The 20974-nt window shown below is 36.9% G+C and overlaps 5 protein-coding genes, 1 long non-coding RNA gene, 2 other non-coding genes and 1 pseudogene across 10 annotated transcripts; 5 read left to right on the top strand and 4 right to left on the bottom strand.

The window, feature by feature from the left end:
• Window positions 1-380: 380 nt before the first annotated feature.
• LOC111482329 lies at window positions 381-2188 on the bottom strand. 2 transcript variants are annotated; one of them, XM_023128064.1, is made up of 3 exons: window positions 1347-2188; window positions 976-1264; window positions 381-901 (listed from the first exon to the last, which is right to left on the bottom strand). In XM_023128064.1, the coding sequence occupies exons 1-3, from the start codon at window positions 1950-1952 to the stop codon at window positions 876-878; spliced, it is 921 nt and encodes a 306-aa protein (XP_022983832.1). In that variant the 5' UTR covers window positions 1953-2188; the 3' UTR covers window positions 381-875. The 2 variants fall into 2 exon arrangements, with proteins under 2 accessions (XP_022983832.1, XP_022983831.1); XM_023128063.1 differs by having other exon boundaries at window positions 381-1264.
• Window positions 2189-2267: 79 nt separating this feature from the next.
• On the top strand, window positions 2268-4572 carry LOC111482255 (pentatricopeptide repeat-containing protein At5g39980, chloroplastic). Its single transcript, XM_023127960.1, has one exon. The coding sequence runs from the start codon at window positions 2424-2426 to the stop codon at window positions 4476-4478; it is 2055 nt and encodes a 684-aa protein (XP_022983728.1). The 5' UTR covers window positions 2268-2423; the 3' UTR covers window positions 4479-4572.
• Window positions 4573-5651: 1079 nt separating this feature from the next.
• On the top strand, window positions 5652-9335 carry LOC111482300 (beta-glucuronosyltransferase GlcAT14B-like). Of its 2 annotated transcripts, XR_002718180.1 has the most exons (5): window positions 5652-6643; window positions 6741-6816; window positions 6920-7035; window positions 8301-8957; window positions 8996-9335. XR_002718180.1 is itself a non-coding variant. In XM_023128011.1 (4 exons), exons 1-4 carry the CDS (start codon window positions 6064-6066, stop codon window positions 8813-8815), a joined length of 1287 nt encoding a protein of 428 aa, XP_022983779.1. In that variant the 5' UTR covers window positions 5652-6063; the 3' UTR covers window positions 8816-9335. The 2 variants fall into 2 exon arrangements, 1 of the variants encoding a protein (XP_022983779.1); XM_023128011.1 differs by having other exon boundaries at window positions 8301-9335.
• A 753-nt stretch (window positions 9336-10088) lies between these two features.
• Window positions 10089-11729, bottom strand: LOC111482282 (AAA-ATPase ASD, mitochondrial-like). Its single transcript, XM_023127990.1, has one exon. It carries the CDS (start codon window positions 11683-11685, stop codon window positions 10171-10173), a length of 1515 nt encoding a protein of 504 aa, XP_022983758.1. The 5' UTR covers window positions 11686-11729; the 3' UTR covers window positions 10089-10170.
• Window positions 11730-13074: 1345 nt separating this feature from the next.
• LOC111482371 lies at window positions 13075-14365 on the top strand (annotated as a pseudogene).
• A 2690-nt stretch (window positions 14366-17055) lies between these two features.
• On the top strand, window positions 17056-17366 carry LOC111482378. The gene is made up of 2 exons (XR_002718200.1): window positions 17056-17266; window positions 17311-17366. It is a non-coding gene; the product is annotated as an uncharacterized LOC111482378 (long non-coding RNA).
• Window positions 17367-17407: 41 nt separating this feature from the next.
• Window positions 17408-19275, top strand: LOC111482264 (AAA-ATPase At3g28580-like). Its single transcript, XM_023127967.1, has one exon. The coding sequence runs from the start codon at window positions 17462-17464 to the stop codon at window positions 19037-19039; it is 1578 nt and encodes a 525-aa protein (XP_022983735.1). The 5' UTR covers window positions 17408-17461; the 3' UTR covers window positions 19040-19275.
• Window positions 19276-19763: 488 nt separating this feature from the next.
• Window positions 19764-19872, bottom strand: LOC111482531. The gene has a single exon (XR_002718222.1). It is a non-coding gene; the product is annotated as a small nucleolar RNA R64/Z200 family (small nucleolar RNA).
• Window positions 19873-19965: 93 nt separating this feature from the next.
• Window positions 19966-20053, bottom strand: LOC111482530. The gene has a single exon (XR_002718221.1). It is a non-coding gene; the product is annotated as a small nucleolar RNA U54 (small nucleolar RNA).
• Between the last annotated feature and the right edge of the window lie 921 nt (window positions 20054-20974).

Genomic DNA, 20974 nt, shown 5'->3' on the forward strand with positions numbered 1-20974 from the left:
TTACAGAGCAGTGAAAAAGGAAAAGGAACAAGACAACGTGGGAATACATGTTTTTCATCTCGCATTTGATTTGTTCTTGTTTTGGTGTTTGCCTTTTCATTTTGTATTTTGTGTTCAATCTTTATGTTCTTGATAAATATTAGTTTCTGAGTATCGTAGGATTTATTGAAATTGAAATTAACACAAATTCCAGAATCGGTTTAGCCTGTCTTCAGATTTTGAGATTTTGGGCTTGTATTCAATTCTTGGTTACATTTTAGATTAATTTAAATTATTTGTTTTTCTTATTTTATTATGGCTTAGTTAAAAAATAAAATATTTTTCTTATAATTCAAATGTCCCACACTTTTAATAAGAGTTTTTTTTGGCGCTTAAATATTGTAGGATCACGCGAGCTGACCTAGTAGTAGAAAACCGCTGAAAAGAGGTACTTTATTTGGTTTATGGACAAAAATATATACATTTTGTTAACCCTATAATTCATCGAGAAATTGAGCGAGAAATTGAGTTTGTTTGAATGAAGTTTTAACATAGTTTTGCATGTTAAAGGTAACTGACCTATTCCCATTTGGTCATATTAATGCATAGAATACATAATAAAAGAATAAAAGAATAATTCAGAAGTGATACAAAGAGTCATAATACACAAAAATCCAAAGATTCAATTGGGAGTTATAAGTAGATTTGAGTTATCAAAGAATATAAGTAGGTTTGGAGCTAAGTCTTCGAGAATGAGATAGACTGTTAGTCAATTTTGGACGTCCCTAAACTTATCTAGAAAGAAAACCATGTGGTTTGATTGATTTCTCTAGCGGGGATAGCTCAGTTAGTTGAGTAGAAGATTCGTATCACCGATTTAAATCTGGTTCTTGACTCTACGGACTCTCGAGTGTCTCGATATCTAGTAACATCGAAGCAGCAGCAATTATACGAGGAGATCAAGAAAACGTTGAAGACAAAGACAAGTATACTGACCATTAGAAGAAGGGACCAGCACAACGTGCAGGCCGGCATTGTTTGGAGGAAGATGGAGGCGGAGAGGATAGAGTTTTCCATTGAGAGGATTACGAGTACAGACGATGATGTCGGGGAGGCCCGACTCCTCTATCAACTTCTCCTTCAACTCCTCCGGCTGACTCCCTTTGAATGTAAAACTCACCTCTTCTTCTCCCTTCTTCACCTCCCCTTTCCTGTTTGCCACAAGGTAATGGATCACCCTCCCCTCCGCCGCTGTCATTGGTGACCCATCGACTGACTCGCTTGACTGCAAGTCATTAATGTATATATGTAAGACTTTCAACTTCAAACCCAATAGAAATATAGCTGTGGATTGCAGACCAAACCACCTGTTCTCTACAATGATGATCCCGTGACGGCGAGGAGTCCACGACCTTGCAATGGCGGCGGCGGAAATGGTGATGGTGGTGGTGGGGTTTGTGCTTGGAGGGTGGGGGCGGTGGTGGAAGAGTAGGTGCAGACGAGTGGTAATGAACGGAGCTGGGAGATCGAACCTGGAGGATATCGATGTCCCAAAGGATCCAATCCTTGGTGGCGGTTCTAAAAGGAGTATCATGAGTAACGGAGTCGCGCCAGGGAGGCAAGCCGCTATTGGCCCTAAGGAACTGGCCGTTCCGAGTTTTGAGCCTGACTAGAAAGCCCTCACGGATGGCCTCCCACTCGGTGGAGGAATCGGGCTTTTGGGGTAGGGTTTGCAGGACCTTTTTGCCGGTCATACCCAGAAGAAAGGGGAGATTGGAGGCGGTTAGGTATTTACCGAAGCAGCTCTTGAAGCGGAGGCCGGGGGGATTGTCGACGAATTCGACTGTCCATTTGGCGTTTTTGACTGAGCCGTTGCGGTCTTGGTACACGCTTTCTTCGTCGTCCTCTGCAAGGAGGTACTTGTCATGGTGGCTTTTTAGACGAACCACTTTGGCCTTCTGGAATAGCTCCATTGCAGTCCTGGACGACGGAATCAACAACAACAAAATATGACCCAAAATTCAAGACAACCCTTTTTAGGAGAAAAACAAATGGTGTAAACCCGAAAATGGAGGACCCTACGGCTTTGCCTCGCCGGAATCTGCTAATTCCAGCACCCCATTATTTGTGGTTCAAATCTCCCACTGCTTTTATTTTTAATAAATTTGTAATTTCATATTTTTTTACATAATTAATAAAAATTTTGTAATTTGGGTAAATGTATTATATATATATATATATTATAATTTAAGAATATTATTGAGATTAGTTAATATGGAAAAAAAAAAAAAAGCAATAAATGAAATAGAAAAAATACAAAGAAGGCACGAAGAAGCGAAAACCCGAAGGGATCCCCGTCACCGGCGCCGGGAACGGAGCTGCGAACAAATTTCTACTCTCTCCTCTTCACCCTTCAAAACTATGAACTAATTCCCTTTGTTGAAATGGTTATCGCTTCAATCTCACCTTCTTCAATGCAATTGCAATCAACTTCATCCTTCTCTTCCCCCATGTTCTTGTGCCTAAACGAAACTAGAAATAACCTCAAAGTTTGCCTGAGTGAGTTTAAATCAAAGCCCAGAATTCGAATTTCAATTCCCAGAGCTTCATCTTCTTCAACATCCAAAGATATATGGAGAAGAAAAACCCCATCTGAGAAATCAACCACAACCCCATTTCCCCAAAAGTACGAACGCAGTGCGAGAAGGCAAAGAGAGTCCTCACATTTAGACCACAGCGTTGATATGGACGAGCTTTTAGCGTCAATTGGACAAACGAAGAACGAGCAAGAGCTTTACTCGATTCTGTCGCCGTACAAAGGGCGGCAGCTTTCAATGCGGTTTATGGTGTCAATTTTGTCGCGAGAATCGGACTGGCAAAGGTCGCTTGCGATTCTCGATTGGATCAACGAAGAGGCTCTTTACACTCCTTCGGTCTTCGCTTACAATGTTGTTCTACGAAATGTGCTACGTGCTAAACAGTGGGAGCTTGCACATGGGCTGTTCGACGAAATGCGCCAGAGAGCTCTTGCGGCTGATAGGTATACTTATTCGACTCTCATCACTTATTTTGGCAAAGAGGGTATGTTTGATGCTGCCCTCTCTTGGCTACAAAAAATGGAGCAAGATCGTGTGTCTGGGGACCTTGTTTTGTACAGTAATTTGATTGAGCTTTCTCGTAAACTCTGTGATTATTCAAAGGCTATTTCTATTTTTTCGAGATTGAAAAGATCTGGGATTACCCCAGATATTGTAGCCTATAACTCCATGATTAATGTGTTTGGAAAAGCTAAGCTTTTTAGAGAGGCTCGTTTTTTGTTGAAAGAGATGAGAGCTGTGGATGTTGTGCCTGATACTGTTAGCTATTCCACTTTGCTGAGTATGTTTGTTGAGAATGAGAAGTTCTTGGAGGCACTCTCTGTGTTTTCTGAGATGACAGAGGTCAACTGCCCGCTTAATCTTACAACTTGTAACATTATGATTGATGTTTATGGTCAACTGGATATGGTGAAGGAAGCTGATCGGCTGTTTTGGAGCATGAGAAAGATGGGAATCGAACCGAATGTTGTGAGTTACAACACCATTCTGAGGGTTTATGGTGAGGCCGAGCTTTTCGGGGAAGCGATACACCTTTTCCGGTTGATGCAGAGGAAGGAGATCGAGCAGAATGTCGTGACATATAACACCATGATCAAGATATATGGGAAGTCCTTGGAGCATGAAAAAGCAACAAATCTCATACAAGAGATGCAAAATAGAGGGATTGAACCAAATGCTATCACATACTCAACAATAATTTCAATATGGGGTAAAGCAGGAAAGTTGGATAGAGCTGCAATGCTATTTCAGAAGCTGAGAAGCTCTGGTGCTGAGATTGATCAGGTCCTTTACCAGACTATGATTGTGGCCTATGAGCGGGCAGGCTTGGTTGCTCATGCCAAGCGTTTGATTCAAGAGTTAAAGCAACCAGACAACATTCCGAGGAAGACAGCGATTACCATTCTTGCTAGAGCTGGTCGAGTCGAAGAAGCCACTTGGGTGTTTCGTCAAGCATTTGATGCGGGCGAGTTAAAGGATATATCTGTTTTTGGGTGCATGATCGACCTGTTTTCAAGGAACAAGAGGCACAAAAATGTGGTGGAGGTGTTTGAGAAGATGAGAAGTGTGGGACATTTCCCAAGCTCTAATGTCATTGCCCTTGTCCTAAACGCTTATGGGAAGCTGAGGGACTTTGACAAGGCCGATGCTGTATATATGGAGATGCAAGAACAGGGCTGTGTTTTTCCAGACGAAGTGCACTTCCAGATGCTCAGTCTCTATGGTGCAAGAAAGGATTACAAGAGATTGGAGGAGTTGTTCGAAAGGCTCGACTCCGATCCCAATATCAATAAGAAGGAACTGCATCTCGTCGTTGCGGGTATCTACGAAAGAGCTAATAGACTTAACGATGCATCTCGGATTATGAACAGGATGAATGAAATGTCCATTTCAAGATCATGACTTTGAATTCTACCTTCCTGTGTACAGTAAAGTTTTACTAGCTAAATGATTCCTTACTTCTTGAACATCATTTGTAAAATATGCGTATTGCCACGCAAACTTGGTCAATGAGGCAAAGTTCTTGCTGAACCACTGATACTTCGTCTGAATCTGGTTCAAGATTTTTGGATACACTCTCAATTTAGGTTATAGGTTTGATTAGGATTCGTTCCCCTCTTCAAACAACTTGAAATCTCACATTCCACCTCTTGAAAGCCCAATGTTCTCGCTAACATACCATTTGGTGTCTGGCTCTGATACCATTTATAATAGCCTAAGCCTACCGCTAGCAGATATTGTCTATTTTTTGTCTATTACGTATCGCCGTCTCACAATTTTAAAACACGTCTACTATCGAGAGTCTAGCCCTACTCCGACTAGTATCGTTGTTTCACAATTTTAAAATACGTCGTCCTACAAGAATAGTATAAACTTAACCTATAGAGAAAATAAATGTATTTAAGTTCCATTTAAATTCAAAACTATTTGTTGTCCATTACTTTCTTACATATCATTTATTAACAAATGGTTTCATTTGGTGTAATGTTAAGTTTTTTTTTTTTTATCAAGAAAAAAATTGAAAAATATGGAAAATTTTAATTAAGAACCGACGTTTCACTTTGATTAATTTTTCTTCAGTTTAGTTTCCAATAATAATGCCATTAAAACTTCCACCCTTTTAAGTAATTTGATGACTTTAAATAAAATCAAACTCCCTCTCACAATATTTTTCCATTTTTAATTTAATGACCTAAAATTTCTAAAGTATTAATTTTTGTATAACTCGTTTTAATTGTGTATATATCATAAACAAATTTGAATTTAAGATATACAAATAAATTGGGGAATTAAAAAAACGTATTTAGTTTATTTAAGGAAATGAAATCTTTGACTATTTTATTGAAGAGGGAAAGTCTTAAAAAAAAATATTTTTTCTTTCTTTTGCAAATTCCTTCCTTGCATAGAAAACTTTCTTTTATAAGATTTAAATTTAGTTTTTTTAATCCTCAAATATATAATTTATTGTAATAATAATTTTATTTATATATTTTTTTATTCAGTAAAATCTATAAATTTGAGAAAATAATGGCCATGAAAAAATCAGTATTAAAAAAAAAAGAAGTAAAAAAGGCATTTAAAATAGATTATAAACGTAAATTTTAAAGAGAAATAAGTGCATTGAATAATAATTTGATAGGGTATTTATATAATATTGCTATTTCCGTAGTTAAAATAGGCTAAATCTCGTGTCTTCATTTCCATCAATGGTAGGTTAGTGAGATAGCAATGGCAGGTTGAAGATGGAAAGAGAGAGGGATATATAAATCTTCAGTTCACTGTATTTCTCATTGTAAAAAATGGGCTCTGGTTCGTTTCTCAACTGAACACTCAAATTCTTTCCTTTTCGTGTTAGTTCTAATTCAGTTGCTTGCTGTAGAGATCGAACAACACCCAACTTCACATTCAACTCCTTTTTCCATTTAAACACTCAAAAACCCCATGTTTGAAGCGTTTTCTTTGTGGGCAATCCGATTCTTGAGGTGAAATGAAGAAGTTGAGGAGTTATTATATGCATTTCAGACACCCACCGAACATGGAGCGGCGATGGATCTTCCTCTTGGCAATAGGCTCCATGGTATCTCTGTTCCTTCTGTTTCTTTCATTGATGACCTCGCCCGGAGGAACCTCTCTGTTTCCGTTTTACAAATCGCTGGCTGTTTCTAGTTCGTTCTTTGTTGAATCGAAGCTTCATCCGGTTCCAGTTTCATCGCTCCCTCCGCCGCCGCGATTCGCGTACCTAATTTCGGGTTCAATCGGAGAGGGCAACATGTTGAAACGGACGCTTGAAGCTTTGTACCATCCGATTAATCGGTATGTTTTGCATTTGGACCTCGAATCGCCGCCGGAGGAGCGGCTGGATCTGCAAAATTATGTCCAGAATCATTCCATTTTTAACAAATTTGGGAATGTTAAGGTCATCACTAAGGCTAATCTTGTTACCTATCGAGGTCCGACTATGGTGGCCACTACATTGCACGCCGCGGCGATTTTGCTCCGAGAAGGTGGCGATTGGGATTGGTTTATTAACCTCAGTGCTTCAGATTATCCTCTTGTTACACAAGATGGTGGGTTGTTGTTTTTTTCTTGTCTTGTTTTTGTTTGGTGGAGGTGCTGGATATGAATTGACAAATCTTATTGATGGATTTTGGACTTTTTTGCTAGATCTACTGCATACTTTTTCTTTCTTGTCTCGTGATCTCAATTTCATAGATCATACTAGCAACATTGGATGGAAAGAGTAAGTGATAGGTTTCTTCGTTGGTTTTTGTGTGTTTCTTTTGATTCTTTTGGCTTGTTTTTTGTGAAGAGTTCTTATTGATATCGAGTGTTGATGTTTGTAGGAGTCAGAGGGCTAAACCAGTGATTATTGATCCAGGGTTGTATATGTCGAAGAAGGCTGATGTGTTTTGGATTACACAGCGGAGAAGTGTTCCAACAGCCTTTAAACTCTTTACTGGTAGGCTTCGAAACAATTTTCGGTTTCTTAGAACAAAAATTTGGGGAATACATGTTTGAATAATCATGGTTTATGAGTTTTTTCTTTCTTTTTTCCTTTTGATCTGTTCTTGTAGATAACAATTGAAGTTTTTTTTCCTTTGATGGGTGTATCATAGTTTCTGTTGTAATCTTGTTATAGGAGCTGTCATTCAACAATTGTTTTATGCTACTCGTAGGTTCGATATCAATTTGTTCTGAGCTAATGACCTTCTGAGTTTGCTGGAAACTTAGCTTAGATCATCCACTTGATATTATTACATGGGCTTTGGATAATCATAACTGATGATCTTGGTATCGATTATTTGACAACTCATTTGTACGACCTTCTTTTCGTTATGAACTGAGGAGAAGGACAGCAAGAACTTTTTAATGGCCTAAATGTCATGTTTCCTTTTGCTTTCGAAGTGTCGGGGAACTATGTAACGGTTTCGTGTGGGTTGTGTTTTGATCGTAGCTCTTAAATGAGTTTCAAAACAAGGGAACTCTAGAAATTACATGGGAATGGTGGTATGAGTTACTGGATGATTTGATCATTAAGTTACTGATCTAAATAGAATTTGAAAGCCATACAAAAGTATAGGTCCGCTTTCTCATTGTATGGCATTTGAATGTCATGGTGGAGACATTTTCTTATGTTTTAAAGTTATTAGAAGTGTTGGTGGAAAACCTCAAGTACTTGCTTAGAATCTGACTTGGTGATGGGAACAGTTCATGTCGGAAATCTTGAGGATATTTGTTTCTTGCTTGTATGAAGCGGTAGCTTTAGAAAGATAAACGCTATATTGGCCTTAGGTGGATCCATTGGGATAGAACAGGGGCATAATGCATTGTAACAGCCCAAGCCTACCGTTAACAGATATTGTCTGTTTTGGCCCGTATTGTCGTCAGGCTCAGTTTTTAGAACACGTCTATTAGAGAGAGGTTTCCACACTCTCTCTAACCGATGTGGGATCTCACAAACATAGTAAACAAAATGAAGGATGCGAGCATTTACACTTTTTTGTGTTTTTAGTTAAGATTAGAGTATGTTGTTGTTTCAAGGTGCAAATATAGTGATTCTGTTCTGCATTTAACTCATTGAATATCAATGGAATGTTTCACTTTGCTCACGTTTTTGATGTTATTTGTTGGCATAATCATGGCCAATACTGTATCATTTCCTCTTTGCTTGAACGGATGATTTTCTTATGGTAGTTCTTTTACTGAACTCTTGCCTTATCACAGGTTCGGCTTGGATGGCGCTTTCTCGGCCCTTCATCGACTACTGCATATGGGGTTGGGAAAACCTACCTCGGATCGTCTTAATGTATTATGCAAACTTCATATCTTCTCCAGAAGGGTACTTCCACACCGTCGTCTGCAACGCCCAACAGTTCCAAAACACTACAGTGAACAGCGACCTCCATTTCATATCATGGGACAATCCTCCCAAACAACATCCTCACCATCTCAATATCAATGACATGCAAAGAATGGTAGATAGCAATGCTCCATTTGCTAGAAAGATAGTAGGAGAAGATCCCGTTCTCGATGAAATCGACAAGAAACTTCTACACAAACGCCCCAACATGGTAGTTGCAGGTGGTTGGTGCATTGGAAGCCACGAAAATGGGACCGATCCATGCTCGATCACCGGCAATACTAATGTATTGAAACCAGGTCCTGGAGCTAAACGACTTGAAACTCTGATCAGCTCTCTATTATCCAAAGAGAACTTTCGACCTCGACAATGCAAATAAAGGAGATACATCATCATCATCTTCATCTTCATCGACAACATACTAAAAATCCCAAATGGTAAAACTCAGATCATGGAGAATCGGGAGAATCATCATATATTTTGGTGTTTGGGAAGGAAATGGCTGAAAGTGTACACAACAACCCCTTCAGTAGGTTAATAGAAATGGTTCAGCCATATCCATTTCTCTTAGCCTTTTGTTATCTTACAAAGCTTCTTGACAGGTTCTTTTTTCCTCAATCCCTCTGCTGCCGCCGCCGCCTGCTGCTGTGGCAACACTTCTGTTTTTGTTCCACTGATACCTTTCCTTTGTAATACCCAAATGGATGGAAGAATTTGGCCGTGACTCACTCTTAGTTGATGAATTTTCTGCTTACTGTTAGTATCAAAATTCTGTCAGAATCTTTGAAACCTCTAAATTTAGTGTTCTTATGCTCTTAGAAGCTTGGTATCATAGGTTCTCTAGTCCTTACTGTTAAGGGTTTGAAGTTAATGAATAAAATTCTCTTTTTTTTTTTCAATTAATTTCAATTTTTGTCCCTACTTTTAGTTTTTTTATTGATTTTTTTAAAATCATGTATTAGTATTTAAAAATAGCTGTTTCATTTTAATAAAATGATAGACAAAAATATATATATATCCACCAATAGAATTTTAAAAAAAGAACCAAATAGTAAATTTAAGACGAATATAAGTTAATCCTAAAACTAAGGAAAAACTTGGTTCAAGTCAACTAGTTTAAGATTTCTTTCTAATTTAAGGAAAAATTTAACTCTAAGTCAACTAGCTTAAAGATTTCTTTCCATTTTTGTACAAAAGGTCAAATTTTGTTTAAAAAATTACTGGATCATGGTCCTTTCCCTCCCCTTTTCTTGACTGGACTAACTCTTAGGGCCAATCTCCAGAGCATGCTACACAACCACTCTTAGGGCCAATCTATCTATCACCGATTATTTTCTCCACTAAGAACCCCTTTCCAACCAGTCCATTCAATCGATTTTGTAAGATCGGCTAATTTAAAGGGGGGTGAATCTGGTTCGAAGTTATCTGAACGAATCGTTTGCTTTCTCGAAACTTTATTTGGGGGTCGATCTTACTATTAACAAGGAAGCATTAATTTTTTTAATATATTTTATACAAATGTTCCTTAAAACAAGGAAGGTTATCTACTAATTTATTTGATTTACTGAATGTTTTAGATGCCATATCTTTGTTAACTAACATTCATTATTAAAAAAAAAATACCATTTATAAAAAATCAAAGCCGAGGGCATTTTCGTCACTTAACAAATGTAATAGATTTATTTATTTTTTTTTAAAAAAAATACAATATTTAAAATAGTTATTTATCCTCAATTATTCTCTTGTTTCTTTGGATGAATGTTGATTGGCAGTTTCCGTTTTCTTCTTCTCAGCCTCCTCTGTTTCTGCCATTTTTGCGGCTTCACCTTCTTCCTCTGCTTTCTTCTTCTTCTTCTTCTCTGCTTCCTCTTTCGCATCCTCAAGAGCTTCCACCAATCTCTTGAAACAATCATCCGTTGTTTCACCCTCATATTTCGGCATCAAATTCTCAGCCACATCCGCCGGACTCATCTCGGCTTCCTCTAACAATTTCCTAATTTTGTGGTACGAATCATGCCATTCAACGTCCAAGTAATTCCTCGAAAGAACTTTGAAAGCTTCGAACCCACAGAATGGCATCTCTATGTGTTTGTCCATTCTTCCCCTTCTAATCAAAGCTTCATCAAGCTTCTCCTTGTGATTGGTCGTGAAGATTATCAGCCGTTCCCCCCCGCACGCCGACCAAATCCCGTCGATGAAATTCAACAACCCAGAAAGTGTCACCTTGCTCTGTTTCTCCTCGTCTTTCTCTGCCCTCTTAACAGGGTCTTTCTTCTCCTCCGTTTCTTCCCCATCCTCTGTTTTCTTCTTCTTCCGTTGGCCGGTAAGATCAAGAGAGCAATCAATGTCCTCAATCACAATCATTGCTTTATTCGATACCTCAATCAATAGCTTTTTCAGCTCACTATTATCCTTAACGGATGTCAGCTCCAAATCATACACATCATACTCCATGAAATTGGCCATGGCGGCGATCATGGTGGACTTCCCAGTCCCCGGCGGACCATACAGAAGATATCCACGTTTCCAAGCCTTACCCACTTTCTCATAATACTCTTTTCCATTCTTAAACTTGATTAAATCGTTGATAATCCCCTGCTTCTTCTCCGGATCCATGGCCAGAGTCTTAAAATTAGCAGGATGCGCAAAAGGAACATGCCTCCAGTTGCTTTTATGCCCCCAGTCGTTCTTGGCGTTGTTCATATAAAGCTTCCGCTGCCGATTCCTCTGCTCCACCGCCTTGCCCTGTTCCATGATGTGGTTAATAAAAGACCCAAGAATGGTGTCCCTGTGGCGGCGGTGGAAAGTGAGCTTGTAGAATCGTCTCTCATCATTTGAAGGGTAATAAGAAACAGAGGGATTCTTGGACGTAGTTTTACTGGAAGTCCACCAGATTTGGACGCCTTCAAATTCGTCAATAACTTCTTCATTATCATCCATACTGAGTATCAGAGATTTGCTATCTTTGACCGCCTCTGCTCTCATACGCTTGGCCCGGATGGAGCTTCGGGAAGCGAGGTAGTTTTGGATGGCGGTAAAGGCTTCACTACGGCTGAGACGCTCGCCAGTGTACTCAGGGAAGGTGATAGTGATGTAAGGGTAAAGAAAACCGGTGAGTTTGTGGGCATATCTCTGGACATGGCCACGGAGTTGGTGAGGGAAATATTGCTGAATAATTGCCCAAACAAACAGGAGGGTGGCCATTAAAGAGCCGACTTGAGTCCAGAGCTCCCCCATCGTCATCGCCATGGCTTCTGTAAAAGGGTAATCGAAAATGGGTTTTTAAGCTGCTGACTTGCAAGTCTTCTCTTAAGAACACGACAAGGACAACAGCTTCGCCGCGGCTTCATCGGTCAACATCCAACGGTCATTTTTAATATTATTTTTTTTTTTTTTAATTTTTAAACAAAGAAATAAAAAGTAGGAAATTTTGCCGCCACGTGGTCGTAATGAGTCAAATTTGATGTGATCTACTAGGCTAAGTCTAATTATTTTAATAAATAAATTAATAATTTTTCAAAAATTTAAAAATTGTTTAATAAAAATATAACAGAAACTAAGAGTACACTCAAACCTTAAAAATTAAAATACTAAAAGAAAATAGGAAACTTAGTTAAGAAATAAAAAGAAATTATGTTATTTTTTCTGAAAATTGAGATGGGTCAAGTCTTCTAAGAGTCGTAATTATATATATATATATATATTAACGAGTCAAAGATGGCTTACAACAAGTCAAAGAAATTGCCCTTTCCATGCGCTTGTTTGGACTTGGTTTCTTTTTGTACGTGTGAAAAAAGGAGCCCTAAAACAAGTGGGTGCGTCCTTCATTTTTTTTTTTTTAAATTAAATTTATTTTATTAAATAGTTATTTTAATGAGGTTAAAATAATAAAATATCTTTATAATATTTCTAAAAAAATATTTTAATTTTTTTTAAAATTTTAATAATACTCTTAAACTTAAAAAAAAAATAGAATACTTCCCGCGTTTAATAGGTTTCAATGATAATTTTAAACTTTAAAAAAGTTCAAAAATATTCTTAACATGATTTTAAAGTTCACCTTTTATTTTTATAAAAAAATAAATAAAAATTTTATATTGTCAATATAATTGTTTTCGTTCATATAGATTATTTATTTCCAAAATTTTTTAGTATTCACTTTTGAAGTTTATGAGTGTTTTTATTTTAAAAAAAAGTTGAAAATTTTGAAGTTTTTAAAAAGCATTATAATGAGGTATTTTTTTAAAAAATACCTTTTTAAAATTTAAAGATATTTTTGAAATAATATATTAACTATGCCTCTGTGAACAAATATTTTTTTGAATTTTTTTAACACAAAAATTAAACTATATTGGAAACTTTTGAACCCTCCCAAAATTTAAAAATTTAAGAGTATTTTAATTAAATATTATTACAAATTTTAAGTTGTGATGTTACCATTAAGAAGATATATTAGAATGGGAAATATAATTATTATTAGAATAATTATTGTGATTGGACGTGTATTACAAAATCTAATGCCTTAATTAGTAATACTTAAACAAATTTAAAATCCTTTCCTTTCTCTCTCCCTATATATAATAATATCAATTTCTCCTCTCCACTGTATAAACCCTTTATTATTTTTAATTTCCCAATTTACCCTCTTCTTCATTCCCCTGTTTCCCTCTCCAAACAAAAAAACATCCCAAATGCCGGCTATGTCGGTGATGGAGCTATGGACTCACGTCGGATCATTCATGGCGGCTGTCATGCTCATTTGGGCAATATTCCAACAGTATTTCCCAGACCACCTTCGTCGCTCAATTGATAGACACGCCCACAAGCTAATTGGTTCTCTTTATCCTTACATCACAATCACCTTCCCTCAGTACACCGGCGAGCGTCTCCGCCGAAGTGAAGCGTTCACCGCTATTAAGAACTACCTTGCCTCCCGGAGCTCCGTCCAGGCCAAGCGCCGGAGATCTGAGGCGGTAAAAGATAGCAAATCTTTGATACTCAGTATGGATGATAACGAAGAAGTTCCCGATGAATTTGAAGTCCACCATGATCGCCGCCATGGCCAATTTCATGGAGTATGATGTGTATGATTTGGAGCTGACATCCGTTAAGGATAATAGTGAGCTGAAAAAGCTATTGATTGAGGTATCGAATAAAGCAATGATTGTGATTGAGGACATTGATTGCTCTCTTGATCTTACCGGCCAGCGGAAGAAGAAGAAAACAGAGGATGGGGAAGAAACGGAGGAGAAGAAAGACCCTGTTAAGAGGGCAGAGAAAGACGAGGAGAAACAGAGCAAGGTGACACTTTCTGGGTTGTTGAATTTCATCGACGGGATTTGGTCGGCGTGCGGCGGGGAACGGCTGATAATCTTCACGACCAATCACAAGGAGAAGCTTGATGAAGCTTTGATTAGAAGGGGAAGAATGGACAAACACATAGAGATGCCATTCTGTGGGTTCGAAGCTTTCAAAGTTCTTTCGAGGAATTACTTGGACGTTGAATGGCATGATTCGTACCACAAAATTAGGAAATTGTTAGAGGAAGCCGAGATGAGTCCGGCGGATGTGGCTGAGAATTTGATGCCGAAATATGAGGGTGAAACAACGGATGATTGTTTCAAGAGATTGGTGGAAGCTCTTGAGGATGCGAAAGAGGAAGCAGAGAAGAAGAAGAAGAAGAAAGCAGAGGAAGCAGGTGAAGCCGCAAAAATGGCAGAAACAGAGGAGGCTGAGAAGAAGAAGAAAAGCAAAGATAATGAAATTAAAAGCAATGGAATTGGAGGTAAAGAAGCAAAAGAAAATGGTGAGATAGAGAAATATGAGAAGAATTGAGGAAAATGGTGTAAGGTTATTAGTTGAATTCTGTTTTCATCTGTATTTCATAATTTGTTGGACGGGTTGAATGCATAATATATTTTTATTCCGAGTTCGTGCACGAATCCATTAGGCTGGCTTGTTAATGTATGACTATGGACTAGTTTATGCTTGCGCGACTAAAGTACTAGCAAAAAAAAAAAAAGGAAGGAACACGAACAATAATCTGATGTACGCATCCGTCCATATGAAATACAACGTGCATGATGTCATGCATAAAAAATTATTGTTTAATGAGATGATGCAGGAAAGACTTTAATTCTTTATTTGATGTATATAAATATTTTGGACATTTTGTTCATACTTATCATACATGGTATATCATGATTGTGTTAATATAATAGTCATAATCAAACATAAAAAGAAAGTACATGCATTGTGTCATGATGCTACTAAGAAAAGTAGTTTGTCTTTCATATGCAAGATAGACAAAAAGTGACCCTCAAGTGGTACTCATTTAGCTACGTGAGAGCGAAGATTGAGAAGTGTCATGATGCGATCAAGAGTGTGCATTTAAGCTAAGTCGTGGTATACGCAACGTTTGAGAGAACGAGGTGACATGAGTGTTAGAGTTTCGGCATGAGGCCTGGGAATTAAGATCGTTTATATGAAAGATGAAAGCTCACCAAATTTCGTGTAATTGGATACTCGACAAACTATGCAAGAGGTCGTATGTCCGCTTGCCCAAATGACATCTACTCGAGAAGGATTGAAAATGCCTTAAAATATACTACAGGGGGATAGTGTCAACTCTCCACCACCTCTAGCCCCTATGGCCTAAGTAAACTATTATGTGGCATGTATGTGTGTCACAACGTGGGCGCGCGACGCGGGACAAGCGTTTTCCTTTGAAAAGGGTCTTTCAAGGACAATACAAGATGACACAGGTGTGCTGATATTGCGTCCCAGCCCATGTGTCAGAGATACACCCGCTATCCTAAAAGTATGCGGTTAATGGTTTAGCATAGATACGGGAGAGCTCAATGCTCGAGAGACCTAGATGGATGGATGTTTGGGATGTCTCGATGAGATGATCAATACATGGGTCAGTTCCCAACAGATGTGTATGAGCAAGCTCGATGCGAGGATCATGTTGTTGTCTCATAAACAATTGAACATACACGTGCAGGTGGCGTGTGTGGTCGAATAAGCATGGATTCTGCACAATTCATTCAGATTTCACAACATAAACAATATATAATAGAGTTCACATAATATGTGTTATTCATGCATAAATAATAAACAATAATTTCAAAGCTTAGTGCTCCTAAATTTTATTTGGTCAAAGGTGGAACCTAAATTTTATTAAATTTAACCTAAACTATTATACATACATTTTATTTTAAAATTATTTAATTTAAAAATATTAATGTTTATTATTTATTATCCCACTATTCTTAAAATAAAGTTTAAAAATAAACAAAAATTGTACGTATTAATATTTTTTTATTAAAAATATAATAAATAAATAATTCGTATGAGTTCAACCAAATATAAATTAAAAGGAACTTGGCGAACAAGTTACATTTACTTATTTATTATTATTTTTTTTGGAGTGTTCTAATTAATTATTTATTATACTTTTAAATGCACTCTTTTACACTAATTTTTTTTTTTAAAAAGAAATAAATAAACAAAAAAAAAAGTTTAATAAAATAAACATTCATATCTATTTCTTTGAAACTATCAAAACATTATAATTTAATATTTAAATTTGCATTAAAAAACATTAACCTATGACATAAGCTGACCTAACTACCTAAACCAAAAACATTTTAGTATTGGATATTTAAAACAGATTTTTTTGGGGTTAAAAAATGAAGAAAAAATATAGTTTTTTTTTTTAATGTTCAAAGTAAAATAAATAAAATTAATGTTTATGGGTATATGACACCATCCTTATTACATCACAATCCTTGCATCATTTCTTTGGTCTTCCCCTTTCTCATTTTAAAATCCAATCAAATTTATTTTCCAAAAAATGCAAAATAGCAACCAAACTTTAGAGTATCAAATTTTAAAGTTAATGACTTAATTATGACATTTAAAGAAATTAAATGTTGAGTATATACATTATTGTTAAGAAATAGAAATAGAAAATAGAATTAGTGTATGATCATCATTCAGTTTACCACGTTCCTAAAAATAGAAAAAAATATATAACTAACTAAATCTGGTAAATAAATAAAACACGATTAATCAAATTTATACTAATAACTCCCTAAATATATCAGATTATATTCTAACTAATATATCTCCAAAATATCCTCTTAATTTATTATGCTTACATAATTTATAAGTGGGTATTATATAAAAAAAAAAAAAAAAAAAAAAATTAATATAACCAACAAGGACCAATATTATTAGTTTTCTTAATGTTGAATGACAAAGTATTAAAATTAAAATAAGTATTTGAAAAGATTAAAAAGAGTTAAAGCATATTTAAATACAAAATTGAAAGTAACATAAACCTAAATTATTAGTGGAGGAAGAACAGAGGTGGGTTATTATTAATGAACGAACCACGAAGCTTAGCTGCAGACTTGGAGGTCTTTTTTAAAGAAGACGATGGCCTAACATCTTTCGTCGTAGCTTCATTTGCAACACGCCTGTGTCATGCTGCTGACCGCTCCATTAAAGAAAAGGGAACTGGGAAACTTATACATAATATTGAAATTGAAAAGTACAATAAATTTATATACATAATATTGAAATTGAAAGCTATTTATTATACATTTTTAAGTATAAAAAACATTTATTAATAATATTTGCAAAATTTAGAATACAAATTTGCTATTTATACATAAAATTTCCTCACGTCCCACATGGGAAATCGTGTTCATGTAACACATGTGGAAAATCGTGTTCATGTAACACACTTTTCTTTAATGGAGGGGTCAGCCGCCATGAAAATAAAATAAAAGAAAAAATCAGGCACTAATAAAGCCACGACGTGTTAAAAAAATCATGCACTAATGGAGCGGTCAGCAGCACGAGAAAGGCGTGTTGACAAATGAAGCTACGACGAAAGATGTTGGGCCATGGTTTTCTTTTAAAAAAGACCTCCAAGTCTGCAGCTAAGATTCGTGGTTCGTTCATTAATAATAACCCACCTCTGTTCTTCCTCCACTACTTCTCTACTGAAAACATGGTGATGACGATGGGGGAGCTGTGGACTCAAGTCGGGTCTTTAATGGCCACCGTCGTTTTTGTTTGTGCTATTATTCAGCAATATTTCCCCGACCCACTACGTGGCCATATCGACAGATATGCACACAAACTTACCGGTTTTCTCTACCCTTACATCACTATCACCTTCCCTGAGTACACCGGCGAGCGTCTGCGCCGAAGTGAAGCCTTTACCGCCATTCAAAACTACCTTGCTTCCCGAAGCTCCATCCGCGCAACGCGTATGAGAGCGGAGGCGGTCAAAAACACCAAATCTCTGATACTCAGTATGGATGATAACGAAGAAGTTATAGACGAATACGAAGGCGTCAAAATCTGGTGGACTTCCACTAAAGTTATGCTCAACAATAAAAGTTTTTCTCGTTACCCTTCAAACGATGAGAAACGATCCTACCAGCTCACTTTCCACCGGCAGCACAGGGAGATCATTCTTGAAACTTTTATACACCACATCATGGAAGAAGGCAAGTCGGTGGAGAAGAAAAATCGGCAACGGAAGCTTTATATGAACAGTTCCAAGAACGAATGGTGGCATAAAAGCAACTGGAGGCACGTTCCTTTTGAGCATCCTGCCAAGTTTCGAACTCTGGCAATGGATCCTGAGATGAAGCAAGGGCTTATAAACGATCTAATCAAGTTTAAGAACGGAAAAGAGTATTACGAGAAGGTGGGAAAGGCTTGGAAACGTGGCTATCTTCTCTACGGTCCGCCGGGTACTGGAAAGTCCACCATGATCGCTGCCATTGCCAATTTCATGGAGTATGATGTCTATGATCTGGAGCTCACGTCCGTTAAGGATAATAGTGAGTTGAAAAAGCTATTGATTGAGATATCGAACAAATCAATAATTGTGATTGAGGACATTGATTGCTCTCTTGATCTTACTGGACAACGGAAGAAGAAGAAAACAGAGGATGAAGAAGATAAAGAGATGAAAGACCCTGTTAAGGAGGCGGAAAAAGAGGAGGAGAAACAGAGCAAGGTGACACTTTCTGGATTGTTGAACTTCATAGATGGAATTTGGTCGGCATGCGGTGGGGAGAGGTTGATCATCTTCACGACCAATCACAAGGAAAAGCTTGATGAAGCTCTGATTAGAAGAGGAAGAATGGACAAACACATAGAGATGTCATACTGTAGTTTCGCGGCTTTCAAAGTTCTATCAATGAACTACTTGGACGTTGAATGGCATGAATCGTACCACAGAATTGACCAATTGTTAAAGGAAACCGAGATGACTCCGGCAGATGTTGCTGAGAATTTGATGCCGAAATATGAGGGTGAAGAAACGGATGAGTGTTTCAAGAGATTGGTTAATGCTCTTGAGCGTGGGAAAGAGGAAGCTAAGAAGAAGGCAGAGGAGGAAGCGGAAGCAGCAAAAGAGGCAGAAAAAGAGAAGGAAGAGAAGGAAGCGGCGACGAAAAAGGAAGAAGAATCATCAATCTACACAGCCGAAAATAATGGAATTAAATGCAACGGAGTTGCAACCAAAGAAGCAAAAGAAAATGGTCACATGGAGAACAATCAGAACAGTTGAAAAAAGGCAATTCAGGGCAATGCATATTTTAATTAATTAGGCTAAAGTTAAAGGTGTGTGAAAATGGATTCCTAGGATAAGTGAGTTGGCCCGTTGTCTGTGGCATATGCTTGTTGTATAAATTGATGCAATATAATATCTATGTTAATGGACAAATCACAACAGTTATTATTATATGATAGCTCCTGCTTCCATTGATTCTTTGTTATAGAGAACTGATTCAATGGAAGCTTACAGAATCTTCTTTAATGGCTGACCAAAAAAAAAGAAGAAGAAATAATTAAATCAGAAGGGAAACGAAATAAGGAGACGAAACGAGACGAGTGAAATGGGAGTAAAAAAGGGTGTGGTTTCAAAGACATGATCATCGAGCTTTTTTTCTCAAACACTTCGACAGGTAACAAAAACACTCAGCTGTAATGCTGAAACTATGAACCGTGCTTGAACACTTCGACAGCATTTATCTTTTGGCTTTTGTGGTGAGTGAATACAGGATTTTCATAACAAGATCAAACAGAAATTCACTTGAAAATAGATGATTCAAGAGGAAAATGGATGGATATAGAGTAAACCATGCGAGTCTTGGTTGGGATTTCTATTTCTAGTGAAGCTCGCTGTTGAAGTCACAAGTTTAAGTCGAGTCTGTTTGGATTGAGACTCCAAATTAAAGGATTAATCAAAAAAGTAGGTTCAGAGTAATCCAAATGAACGGATTTATCAGAAACTCAGGCTCAGAATATGAATATTCATTCTCATAGACTTTTCCTTCCGAGAAAAGAAAAATCTCTGAAGTCTGACATGTGAATTTCATTCATAACTCATCACCGCAGAAGAAGCGAAAAAAACACCTAAGCAATTGCCACAAAGCAAGAACCAATGACGACAAGCAATTACACTAATCACAAAGAAAAAAACTCTGTAGCGGAAGCTCTCATTGCGTTTCAGTAGATCTCTACAGAAGTTTCAACTTCAGAATAGCGTATATTGCCCGATAAGGCATGTAATCACAGAGCAACCGCAACAGAAAAACGCATATCTTGTAGAAAAAATATCAGAGAAAAAACAAAACAGGTGGAAGCAAGTTAGGAGTTGAAAACAGTCACGATTTAATCCAAAACGCGGACAAACACAAAATTCTCATCAAACCTCCAGAATCACTGACTCAAATACTCGAACAAACAAGTAAACGTGTAAAGAAAGATAGCCAAATCATAAAAAATACTAAGAATCATAGATTTGGAATGGATTTCCCAGTCATATTGCAGCAGGTTTTTTCTAATCACTTTATTCAAGTAACAAAGAATGACGAACAAACGCAGAGAGAGGCCATCAAAGAGATGTCGTGAAGAAAGTAGAGACAGAAGTGGAAAAGTGACCGGGGAATGTGAACTTGGAGGCGCATTTTTATAGGTCTAATTTGACCGCTGGATGAGAAACCCTAGACAGGATCCGAACAACGTTCTGCCCTTTAGGGCCTTCGGCCCAACCAACCGAAGGGTCCAAAAACTAATACATTATTCATTAGTTAAAATATATATATATTTGATTTTATTTTTCCCTTAAAAATAATAAACGACATCGTTTTAGCCACCATTTCAACAAACGAAGATCTATGAGACCTAGGAATTCACGAAACCTTGGCAAACTGGCGACCTAAACAAAGTTATAGGTTATTATAACTTATTATTATTTTTTAGTCATAACATTTTAAACAATTATAATATTTCGTTTATTGTTTTTTCAATTTGAATATAATTTAAATTAGTTAAAATATTTTGGTTTTCGAGATGGTTTGATTTTATTAGTTCATGTTATTGAAAAGAAAAAAAAAATAAAAAATTAAGATTTTTTTTTAATTAATTTATTAAATTCCACAAATGAAAAATAGACCAAAAAAATAAATATAAATTTAAAAAATAGAAAGGAAAAAAATAT

The sequence above is a fragment of the Cucurbita maxima genome, unplaced genomic scaffold, assembly GCF_002738345.1.
Source record: "Cucurbita maxima cultivar Rimu unplaced genomic scaffold, Cmax_1.0 Cma_Scf00007, whole genome shotgun sequence".
NCBI lineage: Eukaryota > Viridiplantae > Streptophyta > Magnoliopsida > Cucurbitales > Cucurbitaceae > Cucurbita > Cucurbita maxima.

Coding starts and splice junctions, on each gene's coding strand:
- LOC111482329 (XM_023128063.1), bottom strand. CDS start 1,952: ATGGAGCTATTCCAGAAGGCCAAAGTGGTTCGTCTAAAAAGCCACCAT. Junction 1,265..1,346: donor ATCATCATTGTAGAGAACAG/GTGGTTTGGTCT, acceptor AATGACTTGCAG/TCAAGCGAGTCAGTCGATGG.
- LOC111482255 (XM_023127960.1), top strand. CDS start 2,424: ATGGTTATCGCTTCAATCTCACCTTCTTCAATGCAATTGCAATCAACT.
- LOC111482300 (XM_023128011.1), top strand. CDS start 6,064: ATGAAGAAGTTGAGGAGTTATTATATGCATTTCAGACACCCACCGAAC. Junction 6,644..6,740: donor TCCTCTTGTTACACAAGATG/GTGGGTTGTTGT, acceptor CTTTTTTGCTAG/ATCTACTGCATACTTTTTCT. Junction 7,036..8,300: donor AGCCTTTAAACTCTTTACTG/GTAGGCTTCGAA, acceptor GCCTTATCACAG/GTTCGGCTTGGATGGCGCTT.
- LOC111482282 (XM_023127990.1), bottom strand. CDS start 11,685: ATGGCGATGACGATGGGGGAGCTCTGGACTCAAGTCGGCTCTTTAATG.
- LOC111482264 (XM_023127967.1), top strand. CDS start 17,462: ATGGTGATGACGATGGGGGAGCTGTGGACTCAAGTCGGGTCTTTAATG.